The 16,167-nt window shown below is 33.4% G+C and overlaps 1 protein-coding gene across 2 annotated transcripts in view; it reads right to left on the bottom strand.

Annotated features, from left to right (window-relative positions):
• LOC100169134 (homeotic protein proboscipedia) overlaps positions 1-16,167 on the bottom strand; it is a 67,079-nt gene that overhangs the window by 19,950 nt on the left and 30,962 nt on the right. The window contains exon 2 of one of the 2 annotated variants that reach the window (XM_001945190.5): positions 2,370-2,405. The exons of the other annotated variant lie outside the window; for it this stretch is intronic. Coding sequence (XP_001945225.2) covers positions 2,370-2,405 — 36 coding nt within the window. The remainder of the gene's footprint in view (positions 1-2,369; positions 2,406-16,167) is intronic. 2 annotated transcript variants of the gene reach the window in all.

The following is a 16,167-nucleotide window of genomic DNA, read 5'->3' as shown; positions in this document are numbered from 1 at the left end:
TTCAAATCTGTTTTCATAATTCTTATCGCTTCATTAGATCAATTGATATCTTTGGCAAAAAACACGTCTAAAATACTATGTCATGCGTGTGTTAGACGAAAACAGAAAATCACGGTATCGAATCCCCTTAAGACAAAAATACTATTGTTGTGACCAACACCGAAAGTCAACGTGTTATTGATGCTCCCGATCAAAATAATGTCCACTGGGCCCCGAAAGCTCAGACACTAGTGGACCCCCCTTCAATTCTCAATATACAACCATTTTCTGTTCAAAAAATTATTATTACTACTTTTTTACGATTATTTAAAATAAATTTAGCAAAATGATTACGCAATATTACCTATATATTGGCATTAGGTAATATTTATATTACGAAATTATAAATTATTCAAGCAGAGATACTATAATCAGGATTCAGGGCAATGACCGACTTGTCCACAAGTACCGCGAATAGCTCTCGTTTATAGACATTTACAGGCTAGAATACTATACTGTCGCTACAACCATCGCAGTGACAAATTCAATTAAAAAATTGAATTTGAATACCGAATAGGTAGCTAAAAACCTCATAATATAAATTATTATCTCGTACTTAATACATTTAACTACACTGTCCACAACTTACTCGCATTTTCATTAATTTACAAAGTTTATTAAATTGCTATCAAATATAAATTTATCATGTATTTATCATTTGTTAATTTTTCGTAATAATAATATAAACATTTTTTTATTTATTTGTTCATTAAATAAATATTTTGTAGAGTGAGACTATACGGGCATCTCTAAGATACCTGTTAAGATCAATTAGACCATGACCCCCCCCCCCCTACCATCTTAATGCGCGCTTGGGTAAACTATATTATATCCTATATGGATATTACTGATATAAAATTTAATTTATCACATTACCAGATGCGAATTAAACATTTAAACACCCCAATGCAAGTACTCACGTCGAAAAATAGATTTTTAAAATAACGACAGCTTATTTACTCCAATACGCAACAATGATATATAATACACACACACACACACACACACACACACCCTTAAGCAAACGCCAACACACACACACATATACATATTACATAGATCGATCGAACTCGAGTCGACCACCCCTGCCACTATTTGTATGTGCAAGCGGCAGGAGTAGGGGTAGAAAAGCGTTGATTGCGCCATTGGTTTATTAGCGGAAAAGACGCGGCGACGGTCGGGAACGGTTTTTTGCTACGCGCGTTTATCTCGACCGGGGCCGGCGCAAAAACGGAATGAAATGTATCGGAAGGAAACTCGCTCCTCCGCTGCAGCCTCTGACTCTTATCTTAGTATTTATATATATATATATATGTATATACTCAAAGGCGCATATAGTGTGTATAAACCGCAACGTTCTTTTTCGCGGTGTGTTTGTCGCTGCCGAAGGACCCCACTGAGCTCGACGGGTGGCGTGGTGGTGTGGACTGGGGGGTAGTAAGGGTCGTACATATATATATACCGCCAGAAAAAAAAAATAAGGGAAGTGTACCGCGCGTATCGTCGTCGTTGTCGTCGTCGTCGTCGTTGTTGTTATAATATTATTATATATTATTATCGTGTGCGGTGCGTGTATACATAGAGGTTTTTTCTGTAAAAATATTGTTTATCTCGCCACCGTTTTTTTACGACCGATGTGTATATGTGTGTGTTATATTATGTATGTTTGTATTTATAGGTTATTTTTTTAACCTCTATACACACTCCCATACCACCGTCTGCAGATCGTGAGATTCGACTGTAGCCTGTAGGTCCTATATACATTGTACCTATATAGGTACCGATGTACCTGTACCCATCGCTGCAGACCTCCTGGCAAAATTAACCTATATGGTTTACATAACATATATATAGAAACATCGTGATAAATATTATAGTCACGTATGAATATGTTTAAAATATAGTTTTTTTTTCGTTTTTACTCGATTCATCACGATCACGTAAGAGGCGCGTCGTCGTACGATATATTATTCATCATATTATACGCATATTCTATATAATATATTATTATAAATACTCGTCGTATAAGCGGATGATTTGCTCGATTAAAAATAATGGCTTAAACGAAAACAGCAATTATGATAATCGTCAGTGATTTATATCGTACAATATAATATATTATATGAAGCTAGGATCCTATATACATCGCGTTTCGGACGTCGCAGTCGTAATAATATTATCATAGCAGGTGTACGCACGCATATAATATAATAAATTGCATAATATGTCTCTCTACGATACTATACGACGGTCAACTAATGCTATCTAAAACATTATTAAATTATTTATATTACGTGTATAAATATGATATTTTTACTGTTTTGACTTACGTTTTTCATCGAATAAACACGTAGTTTTACGCACTCCTGGAAAAAACAATATAATATCCTTTTTATTTCAAACGTTTTATGAGAATAATACCATAATTTATAGTTCACCATAATTGTATACATTATACATACAATATTTATATTTATATGGTATTGTTCGGACAATATTTTAAAAATACATCAGCAGTATAAGAGTTTTGAGTATTATATTTATTATTTATGTGTGTAGTATGTTAATCAAAACTACACGTGCATTAGATTCACATATTAATTATATATTCCATAATAATATAATATACACTGACACTTTTATATACTCGTAAACTATAATAATATAATAATAAACACATGTAAACTTACTAGATTTGAACGAAATTGGCATAAATATATACACTTCGCGCCGTTCTTACCCGACTTATAATATTGTATTTCAACGCGCAGGATGATATCGCATAAAAAGTTTAATAATTATTCATTTTGACATTTTTATTGCATCCTATACTAAAATAAAATAATAAGTACGTGAATGCAATAACACACACGACATTGTGTATATATATATACAGTAGTATATATACCCACGTTGGCGTTGCTAATAGTTTTCCGAACTTAATTTCCATTTATTTTATATTTAAATACATACCTATATACATACTACATCGAATGTGTGACGATACTATATATTATTTTTTTTAAATAATTTATTATACACTGCTTAATATATATAATATATATATACACAATATAAAATTACGATATATAGCGACAATCTTAAATGCAACATAATTGATTTTCTACACAGGATTTCCGGTAGAGGATTTTATGTATATATGTATGCGAAAAACAAAAATTCGTGTAATATTTTATGTTGTGTACGCGTATTATACGTTTCCGGCGTAATTAATAAAGCGTCGTGCGCATTCGTTGTAAGTTTAAACGCAAGGGAACGAAAAATGTCTGCCACGAGAGATTATATTTTAGGAGAAAATTCATATAATATTTGGCGTGTAAGACGATGTATTTTCATTGTAATTCATTATTATAAATATTATACCACCGCCTGCCTCGTATACTTGTAGTGCGTATTATTATATAATATAATATTATGGTTATTGTTATTAACCGTGGCGACCCGGTGTCGGTGCCGGAGAAGTCATCTCGCGTATACTGCTTAAACGTAGGCGCCCGTCGTCGATTGCGCGTGTAAAGAAAAAAATAAGGTAACTCGGAATGAAAAAAAAAACTAAAAACAAGAATAATAAAAGTAAAAAAAAAAAAAATGAGAAAGAAAGAAACACGTCAATCGGGACAAATTGCCGTAGGCGTTCCATTTGACTATCCAGTCAGGTGACTTAGACAAATTTCGTGGGCGTATCGTTTGATTTTTAGTTCAACCCGCCCGTCTCCGAGCTGTACTATTAAATAATTTTTCAGGACTTCGGTGGATACAAAACCATACGAACAAAACGTAATTCGTTATAATTAAATTCTCTCTCACTCCCTCTCTCTCACTACCTCTATCTCTCATGCTCTTTGTGTCCCTGTATCTGTCTTCCGCTCTTCATCCTTACGAGTATTACGTGGCCAACCGCATCTCTAAATGTATATGACTACGATAATAATAATTATTAATCATCATAAACCTAGTGGCAGGTACGAAGACGGCGCGACGATTGGAAATGATTCCGAAACGTTGATGGCATTGTAGAAGTAAAAAAATAGTTTTTCACTGTCATAAAGCATTAAAAAAAAAATACACGGTTCGGTTAACACGTTAATTTAATTAAAACAATCAGAATTGTACAATTATTTATCACAAACTTGTATAATATATTTTAGTTAAAATAATTTTTTTCCGTCTAACATTCAATCGAAAGTTGACAAGATATTCTGAGTGAGTTTCGATTATTAGAATCGGGAATTTCAGTTTCAGGATTGTTTTGCATAATAAATGTTCCTTTATTTACCATTACTGACATACAGTTTATGGAATAGAAATATTATATTACAGTCAAATAATTTCTACAATTTTTGATTTCTATAGTAATCATTATAATGATACTAATATAACTAAATAACTCATATTTTGTAATACTAAATATATTACGTATATTATTATATTATGTACATTATTTATCGCGTGGTGACTCTAGATATTATAATAGAAAATCGATCAGCTTTTTTAAAATATTTTTTTCCCGTCCTTACAACAATCGGAAATTTCTAAGAGTCGTTTGAAAAGCATGCCGAGAAAAAGACAACTTATGGGTGAGACGTTTTTGCTGTAAAAGGTTTATAGGGGTCGGATGGGGGTAAGTTCTTTTCGAGAGATCATAAAATCCGTGCCAAATTATTAAAGGGTGTAGCCGGTTAAAAATATAAATAAAAATAAGTGGCACAAAACCTACGTTCGTAATTCAAAGGAGCTCATTCCCCTCTAAGGTGGTAGATTTAAACCGAGGAACACAACGGTTTTAAAAGGATGCTTTTTTTCCAAGCAGTTTGAAATTAAAATATTTCTCCGTAAAATATTCATCGGAATAATAAACTGCGCCAAACAAACACATGCACTATAAAACGTATTTTGTATGACTTATTTATGTAAGAAAATAATTATTTTCATCCGAAAAGAGCCTAATATCAATATTGTAATAAGTTATACCTATAGGTACTCGATGATATATTATAATTTGAAACATTTCAAAACTTTAATGCGAGTTTTGTCCTTGTAACTTGTATAAGTACATATTATAATATCCTTATGTGATCTAAAAGATTTCTCGTCAATTAGGTATGAAATTATTATAATGTACAGTTATAAAACTGTATACATTTTTGTATGTACTATTGTACTAATATAGTTAGATATATCGTGTACATTGTACATACTATATTTAACAAAAATAATAATAATAATATAAATACGTTCTCCTTCGTTACACTCGTAGTTATTATCGCTGGATTTCAAGAGTGTTTGGCTGTATGAACCAAGGTACGTACTAATATTATGTATTATAATTTAAAAATTTGTATGTTATTTCCCGAGAAGATAATGAGTCAAGTATGTTTGTGTGGTGTTAGCCGTAACAACGCATAATATATTATTAGGTATACATTTAAACATAATATTATAATATAATTGCATTTCATTTGAAATTATAATTTTCACACTATACAGAAATATCTCTCAACACAATAAATGAACAGAAACTATTTTTGTATCTAAGATATTTTATATTTATATGTATTACATTGTAAAATGTTTTAATTTAGGTAGGTTAGGTACATATAATTAATTAATTAAAAATTATTCACACTGAGGATATATTGAATGAGTATATAATATTAATTTTAATTGACGTTGTAATTATTTTCATTATATATAATTTATGAACCTTAATACCTTATACTAGGTTTATAGGTACACAAAACGGATGTACATATTGTATATCTAAGCTGGTATATCACTATATTTATTACAGCTGCAGTAAGGTGAATTCTTATTACAGACCAAAATTACATTTGGATAGTATGCTAATCCCCATACAACATATACCTAACATTGTTCAAAAATAAATACATTTATACTGTGATATAGTGTATAATATTAATATATTATACACTATTATAACTATTATAACACTTATTAATATAACGTTACTCTCAAACATATATCTATAAAAAAACATATTTTTTCCTATTGCAGTTTGTTTTGCATTATTAAAAATAATTATAATTGAATGATGTGGACATATTTGACGAGGTACGACTGTACGAGGTATAGCATATACCTATAATAGAGTTGCTATACTATTGCTACTGTGCATAGATTTAATCTTGCGATTCTCACACCTATGTCCTGTAGTGTTATTCAAAATGTAAAGCAATGAAATTCGTTGAATGGTCTTGGAAAGTCTGCTGCGAATTTTGGGAAAAATTGTTTTCGTTACGTTTCAGTGTCCGGCACGTCTTCTGCCCACGACTTCGCCGACGGGTGTATCTTTTCTTTTTTTAATTATAAAATGGTCTCGCCCGTGGTTGATTTATTCGTGTATAAGTCGCGTGTACTGTGCCGCGGTGGCCGAGAAAACGTGGAAATTGCGAATAATTTATGTAGGTACGCGCGCGCGAGCACACATCCACACTCACGCACACACATAACTGTGGCCTCGGAAAGCAAGGGTTAGACGTTTCTTGGTAGCGGTCATTCTCGTTTTAATATACCCTTTCCGGGGGGGTGGTTGTGAGCGAGGGGGGATTCGTCCTTTTCGTCGGCGGCGACAGATCCTCCGAATAATATAGTGCATTATAATAATACATACACCGTACGCAGACGGACACACACACACATTTGCGCGGGCGTCCCGTGTAAATACGGGAATGTTATTTAAATCGAGAGGTATGTGCGCGTGTCTTTATGTAAATTCGCACACTTTCGGGGGTGGTTTTCGTGGAGAGGGGAGGGGACTACCGGACCGGGCCGGACCTTATTAGCGGACGACGACCGCGTTTCTTGCGCGCTCGCAGCACCACACAATGTGTGTCCGGCCCGCCACGTATATATACGCATTTACACAATTATATACGCGAATAATATGTATATACATATAAATATTATATACCGTAGGGTAAAGAGCGGGCGGCACACACACACATCATATATATATATTATATGCACGTATAGGGACGCGGTGACAAGAAAGAGAAACGCTGTACATAATGTCCACTCGACGTCACGCTTAATAAATTATTCGCGCCGGGTCCTCCTAAATTATCGTATATATATATATATATATGCCTCGTATACTGCGGCGGTGGTTACCGTTCTTTTTTTCGACTTCTTTTCATTATTATTATTATTATTATTTCCTGCAGGTCAACGACGGGTCCCGGATACCCGCGGACGTATATGTATATATACACGTTTAATGTTTATATAGGCGTATATTGTGTATACATATAATATGGTTAAAAAGGAAAAACAAAAAATTACAACGCCGTCTCGTCCGCGTGGTATATATACGGGTCGCTGGACATCTCTGCACCGTCGTCGTACGCGTATTATATACGCATTACGCATACGGAATACCTCTTCGAACCACTGTTTATACTATACTTACACTGGGCGTATAATATATTATACACACGAGTATAAATTATACTCGACGGCGACTGTGTGCCGTTATTGCCTCCACTAGTGTACTTTAGTATATGATATTATTATTTGTAAACGCTACAGACTACGACAACTTTTCGCCCACGACACGCTGCCCGCTCCTAGTCCCTCGACCCTTCCGTTATCCTTATTCTCCGGCACTCGACGCGTCGTCTGCATGCGAGCCATCCTTTCGTGGTATCATAATTCGAACGACCTAATTTGTACATATACAAATGTATAATATTATTACAAATGAGGTTAAGATTTTGAAGCATTGAAAAGTTGTACAAGGTGCTCTAGAAATATATGTAAACTTAAATATGCGATAAATACAAAAATGTTTTCTTACAATTACGAAAAATAAATGAAAAAGTGCAAGATAAAATTATATTTAATTAAACAATACTACATGGAACACATTTTCTATTTAAGCGGAGCTACATTTTTAAAATTAAAACCATTTAATATGTATATTATATATTATTTGAAATGTGTATCGGTATATTATGTATTACAAATTCACCGTACCGCGTTTACAAATTGTACGTCAAGGTTAGGACTAAAGTTAGTAAACTTTAATTTGGCCCTTATTCGCCCTACTTTAAAAACTAATCGTTTTAACAAGATTTGAAATACACGAAAATTTAATCCCTCCGCCCGGACTGTTATATAGACAGACTAGATGTCCAGATAAAATGTATGACTGTAATCTAATAGTTAATATTTAATTTACTTGACTAAGTATCAAATGAAATATAATGTACTAACAATGTAATTTCTGTGAACACTGAACAGTGTGATTCTGTTATTGTTTTAAAACTGCAGTATTTTATGTTTAACATACCGCGGGAATTAATATTCAATAAACAATTTTCACACCAAAAAGCGCATTTCATTAATTTATACTACCAATATTACACTATCTAATTTCAATCCGATTCAATAGCTCATCAATATCTGCGAACAATTATTGATAAATGGTTTGATCGAAAAGATTTAGGCACAGTTTAAAATGTATAAGTGATAAATTAATCGCTCTCATCCCAAATACGCATAATAATATTATATAAAGTTAAAAGTTAATAATATCTATAAAAATATTCAGAACAACTTCATTAAAATATGTAGTAAATTTATTATATAATGTTATAATTTATATACCGTCGAAGTTTAACAAATTTAATCATTTTTAAAACTCGAGTTTAATCGATGTGATCTCGGTTCCTAGGTACTATAATACACAAACAATTTGTTTTACCACTGAACGCTACAAACACACAAGTATTGTTATTACGCACGCGATTCATTTACGTGGAAATAATAATAATCGATTTTCTGAAATTCCGTCACGTGAAATATTAAATATTTACCGCTGCTCCCGAGTGGGATATATGCCTATTATAATAATAATATATATATTATTATAGCAGGCACAGTGCACACGCTATATAGATAAATTGATTTAAAACCTTACACACAAACATGCACCATACATGATACATATATGTATAATACATATATTTAGATATATTTAGTGCAAATAATGAAATAAATTATAGTATTATACACAAAAATGTACCTGTATGTAAGCAGACCCCTCTCATTGCATAGCGTGGATTTCAAACATTTATACAATAATATACCTATATACTGCCGGGTAATTATCAAAGTATGCACAACACAATTTTTCATTTAATAATGTATTTATAAAAATTCTGATAGGTGTTTGAAATTTTAAAATATATTTAATAGGTACTTATAGATCGTTCATATTTTCAAATAATATGAGATTGCTTATACCATTTAAGAAGTATTCTGTGTTGGCGACTCTTTTTTATTATATATATATAGAATCAATATATTTAATATGTAATTTCGTCCAAATTTTAAAATAAGATAGCTATAAAAAACCCTGTGTATTTATATTTTTTAAATTTTTTGGTAGGAAAACATGAGAATTCATGTATTAAATTTTCAAGTCTTAAATTTGAAAACAAAATTTTTTATGAATTTTTAACTCAAAATAATTTGCAAATTTTCGTGATTTTAACGTCTTTTGTCAACTTTCAATGCTTATAAAAAAAATTGTGACTAGGTAAGTTTTTTTATATTTTTCAACTGTCATTGTAACAATTTATTAGGAGGCTTGTATGAATTGTCAAAACCTTTCAATCTAACGATTACAATATTATATTGATGAATATAGGAAAAAACCTAAAAAAATTAGAAACTGAAAATGTTCGTAAACAGTTTAAAACGAGTCAAAATATTTTGAAAATTGTATGGTGAATAGAAAATGCTAATATAAACATTAAGTGAAAATATCATGTATCTACGATCGTTTGTTTTAGAGTTACACCAAAAACCAAAATTGATTTGATCGAAAACCGATTTTGCGTAAAAAATTCCGTTTTTCCTTAATTTTGTTTTTCCGACGCTTTTGAAAACTATGGGGAAGTTTAAATTTGGACCACCTGAATGCACCAACTAGATTCAGTTTCTCATCGAATAACATATTGTTGAAGAAAATGGAAGCATTTTTACTGCCCCAAAAGGTGACGATAGACACAAAAAATAAATAAATAACACATATCATTGTAAAATCAATAATACATTCATCGCTCCACTATGAATCTAAAATTAAAAGCCGATGAGCATGTTTAGTAAATTACTTAATATAAAGAGTATATACGAACTTATAAATATCAAAGTGAAATGCATTAATTATATATTAGTATATCACTTACTTATATAGGTTCTATTCATAAGTCATAAACCCATACAGATATAATATTATAGTACAGTGAAACTTCCATTTAACAACATTTTCCGTTTAACGAAATATTTTTGAGTTCGAAACTAAATTAGAAATTTTAGTTCTATTTAACGAAATTCTCTACAATACGATTTTTTTTTTATGCCCCCATGAGACATTGTAATATTGAAGTTTCACTGTAAAAACTAGATTTATAACTGTAATACAGTGCCTGTGTAATTAATTGAAGCTATTGGTCGCCACATTTAAATCGAGGCCAATATTCGTAATCCTTATCAGTTGTGTTTATAAGATAATATAAAACGATTTGTATTTTATTATGTAAGACCCATCTTTTTAAATGGTGGATGGTCATTTCACGTCTTATCACAGTTGGCAATCTAGTTTATTCTATTTATCTGTATAAACCCATAACCTATTATCATCATAATAAATTAATAACTAATTATAACTTACAAGTAGTAATTATAACATTATTGTAGTCAGTGTACGAGCCATTATTATGCGTTTTTAACATTAAAAAGAAACCGAGCAGATCAGGTTACAAGATTTTTTACATCGTTGTCTGTATTAAAAAAATAAAATAAAGATACAAACACGTCTCTGTAGATATTCCCACGCGAAGACGAGATGATGATGTCATCGCGTATCGAGATTGTATGACGTTGACGTGGTGGCAGTCCCAAAATATAATAATACGACGATGATAAAATTATAATCTATGTATTATTAAGACATATTATTACAATGAAACGACGATGTTCGAAAAGCAAATCTTTCTGTTCCGGAGGTGATGATAATTTTTTTCATCGATATTTTCCACGCGAAGAATTAATAATATTTATTATTTATATTAAAATAAGTTATAACGGATAAAACGCGATAAACCAATAGTAGTAATCTTTGAAAACCGTATAAATACAATACGTCTCCGAAAATCCAATCCCTATATAGTCCGCAGCAGCTGTCCTGCACTTAACCCATCCTCGGCGATTCGTTCGTCGTTTCCGTGTATTTTAATAGAAATTATCGAACTTATTCGAGAAACTTTCGACACATTGTACAATTACGTCGGGATAAGGGGTTTCTAATACTATAATAATATTATGTACAAATCACCGACCACCGCACTTATTTACTGCTATATTCCATAACGTTCTTGGTACTTACCTAATATAGGTTATCGAAACCTAGAAATCAAACATGGTGACATTATCGTTAAATTATTACTTATAAGTCCATGAACACGATGATTGTACATATTGATGAGTTTCATTTAAAATTCATAATAAGTGAGATATACATACAAATCCTATTCATTGTCGTTCTAAACATGAGCTTCATCTTTTAGTATTTGTTTTTTTGAGTTAGAAACGTTAGTGCATATAATAATATATTATATATGCATATATAACTTTATCTAATACACATGGCACATTTGGGGGGAAATTATTGTCAATACGTTTTATACCATTATATAATATTTTGCGAATGTTTAAATAAATTATTGTGAATTTATTTCATAAAGTATAAGTATAATAATATAGTGTTGCATACCTTGGATTTTTTGTGCATAAGCGCATGGCGTAGTTTTTAGTAGGGAAAATGTATTCAATTCTCGCTGAAGTCATGACTATTACGTAGGTATTGTTATAATTTTTGGGTGAATTACATAACGTCTGTACGCAGTGGAAAAAAAAATGGACGATTTCCCGTCGGAATACGGACAACATCGCCGCCAGCGTTGGCTCCGCTTACAGTCGAATCAAAAAACTCTACACATACCTATATATTATATTTCAACGGGGTAAGGCCGGCGGAGCCATTATATACATATTACACTATATAGTACATATAAATATATTGTATGTATATATCATATATATTGTGTGTAGCACAAACTACCCGCGCACCGGTGTGGTGTGCCCGCCACAGGTCGCCGACGGTTTCCTTTCCCCGTAAATCGTAATTACGGGTTTGTGTCGCCACCATAGCCGAGTCTATTATTGGTGCGCGCTCGTTCGGCCCGGGCGAGTTTCGTGTTCCAATTATTATTATTTCGTTGTTTCTATAATATACATCGTGGTGTTTTTGTTATAATATTATATATAGGTATAGTATATTTAATATATTATGTTCCTATATAGTCGAAGCAGTGGCGGTACGACATGTAAGCGGGGAAATGTTTTACACGCGTATACCAAAATATATAATATGTATATTGTAAAGTCCTCCTCGTGGACGCCGAGACGGCGGCGGCAGGAGTCTATTAATTTTACACCAGGCGAATAATAAAAAGTATAAACAAAACATACATAAATATTATATATACGATATCGTGGTATACTTATATAGGAATATAAAATACGAGAAATGGAACAAAAAATATACGTCGAGTCGTCGTGTTATCCGAGTTTAAAATTGTTATTATTATTATTTCGTTTGAACCCCAGCCCTCTGCCGCAGCACGTACACTACACCATCACGGCCACGGTCGGTTAATTTCTCCTCCACCTCCACCGAGTCGAAGTAGAAAAAAAAATAATAACCGAAAAAAAAAATACCGAGCAGAAGAAGAAGAAGCCACGACGACATAAGGCGGGCTACGCGATACGGCTACGGATTTTTCAAAACTACGTATATATACTCGCGCGGCGCAAACCGATGCGATAATAATTCACCGGGTTTGCAAATCTTTCCCCTTTTTCCTGAGGAAGTGCCCGTTTTGCATTTGGTGTGTACGTACGCCGCGGGGGTGGAATTATTTTTAATTCTAATATTTGTTGGTTTTATCGTCGCCGTCGTCGTTGTCGCCGCCGTCGCCGTCGTCGTCGTGGTCGTATAGTATATAATATAGTAGTCGGTCGTCGTCGGCGTCGCCCACGGTAAACCCACCCCCGAAAAACCCCTCACACCGCTGCCACTGGTTTGGCCTTTGAAATTTATGATCCTTTTCCCCTCTCTCGCGGTCCCCTTTTAAAAAAAAAATATTATATATATATATACATATACATTATACACGCACACACAGCACGCGTATATATAAAATAAGCGGCCACGCTATCTCCCGTACAAGCGTATATATATAACGCAAGCGAGCCCGTTAATGAACTTATATAGTACTATATAACTGCCTTATGTTCGTATTATACGAGAGGATTGTTTTCGCGTGCTTTTTTTTCGCCAGTCTTCTGGTTTTTTTTCCGCCCGTTTCTTTTACGACGACGGCGGCGCGCGTTATTATATAATATTAAGCTCGCGCACAGATTAAACGGCCAATTATTTCCTTAGGTGCACTCCTTGGTTTAAGTGAAAAATAACTCGTGGGCTCCCCGAGCACGACCCCATTACCGAGGTCGTAAACACGGCTTTTGCGGACAGCGGATAAGCGCTTATTTGCTTCCCAGACCCATATTAAACAGTAGGTATATATAATATATTATAAACCACTGTAACGAATACTGAATAATATCATCATATACATTTTATATACTTATATATATTGTTTCCCGAGGTCATGTTTCAGTTTTCCGTTCACCGCGGAATATATTATTATTATAATAATAATCTGAGCTACGATTATATAATATTACACATTTATACAGCACTGCTGCAGCCTGCAGGTTGATGATGTTGCAAATGATGGGAGATAAGGGTTTTGTCAGCTCTACCGTGTATCTGCAATGATATTGTCATGTAGGCATATTATTTGATGTTCTTCCTCTCCAAGGGGGTACCTCTCCAAAATCTACTCAATCATCATCACTATAATAATACATATTTTATTATAAGAAATAAAGTCTAATCGCATCTAAATTCAGTGCGCACTGTCTATATTATAATCTCTTTAATTGTTTGAATGCAATCATATACATTTATTTGTCGAAGTAAATTAAGTAAAGTAGACGATAATTTTATTTTTTTGTATGCTATTAAACACAATGTGTAGTAACAAAGTACATTAGAATACGTCAAAAGTCTATATCATACTTTTCTCTTTAAAACATTTTATCATAGGTAAATAGTGAGTTTCGTATACAACGCGAAAAATAATACAAACGTTGAAACAATGAAATGTGCGCGTAACGATCGATTAATAGTTTTCTTATCCATAATATCTTTGAATTTATATTGTAATAATTATGAATATTCAAGTGCGTACCTTCATAGTATACAACATAATATATATAATATGTATTAAATGTTATATAACTGTACTTAAAACGAAATTAAGAAAAAAAATAATTATATAAACATCGGACGTGACATATTTTATAATATTATGGCCAAAAAATGTTGCTTAAAATTTTATAGTATTATTAGTACAGTAGTATTTTCATCATTCATCACTATGGTTATAGTATATAATAGACTGCTGCAGCAGTAATGACGCGCGTTATAAATAATAGTTATTGTGAGCCAAAAGAGCCGAACTCGATAATCTATATATATAATATATATATATATAGTTGGACAGAAGATTGTGAGTAGGTGGAGGAGGGGGGGTACAGTGGGAAATTCTGTCGGCGGCGGTGGCGGCGGCGGTTATACCAACTGTTGCCTCGGCGCGCGCGTCTCGCAATATGTGCGGCGGATATAGGTACATAAATCGTGATCGAGGCCGCGGCGCACTTTTATCGTACGCCCTCAACGACGACGTCACGGAAGAGGAGAAAAAACAACCCCCGCACACCTCTGCATACATATAAGACGTGCGTGTAAAATGCATAAAATATCGCTTGTAAAATAAAAAGTAAGGTATACGGTAAAAAGCCGCGACTTGATATTTCAACTGCTACGACGCCCCGGCTGGATGATATATATATACGCGTTGTTGTGGTGCTGATCGTAAATCAAACGCGCGCCCGCGATTCTTACTTATACACATAATAATGATATGTATATACGCGTATAACAATGTCGTACTCGCGCGGTCGACCTGTGGGTGGAGTGGGGTGACTCGAGCTTTAGAAAAAAAAAAACTAACTATATAGGCAACCTTAACGAAAACGGCGAAAAAAAATTAAATTGAAATATTCGCGCTCGTCAGACATAAATAATACGCGTATATATTAATATATATTTCTCCTCGGAGACCGATCTTAACCTTAAAGCGCCATCCCCGCCATCACCCCCACCACCCTAGGCCAACGTCATCGTATAGCGGTACAAGGCTTCCGACCGCGGCCGAATACGACATGACGTAGGTGCCTATTATAATATATACATAATAAAATATTTTATTATTATTTTTATAATCGTTTGGTAGGGGGGGACTCCCGTTTACGTTGTTGTTATATGTGCGTGCGCGGCGTAAAAACTTGATGAGCCGTTCTTTTTATTGCCCGGATGACATTTTTGAACTTCCGCGCGACTGACTGCGCTGCTCGGGCCCGCGTTTGACATTCAACACGTGCGCCGCATACAGTCGCTCCGACGACAGGATAACGAAATATAAGTAAGCTCGAAACGGGCTGAAAACATAACGTGTACCTTATAATATTATGTGTGTGTAGTGTGTTGTGTAGTGTTACTTGACGGAGTGTGATGCATTTTTGTGGGAGAACCGGCAGGAGCGGATTTGGTGTTTAAGGCACCCTCCTCTAACGTGTTCCGTCAGAAAATACCTTACTATTAGTATTTGTAAATATCCCCACTTAAAAACATTTTTACACGGTAACCTTGTACAGTTAAATAATTAAAAATGATTTAAGCAAAAGAAAATTGAAATGATGATTTAAGAAAATTAAGAGGATGTCAGCGCACTATTTGTTTTCTTTCTCTGGTCCACGCGCAACATAGACAAAACGCATTAACACAGAATCATTTTTTCTATGTTTTTAAGTAATCTTAGAGTAAAATCA

Source organism: Acyrthosiphon pisum, chromosome A1, assembly GCF_005508785.2.
Source record: "Acyrthosiphon pisum isolate AL4f chromosome A1, pea_aphid_22Mar2018_4r6ur, whole genome shotgun sequence".
NCBI lineage: Eukaryota > Metazoa > Arthropoda > Insecta > Hemiptera > Aphididae > Acyrthosiphon > Acyrthosiphon pisum.
Note: the sequence above shows the minus strand (reverse complement) of the source record. Positions and strands in the feature narration are given on the sequence as shown.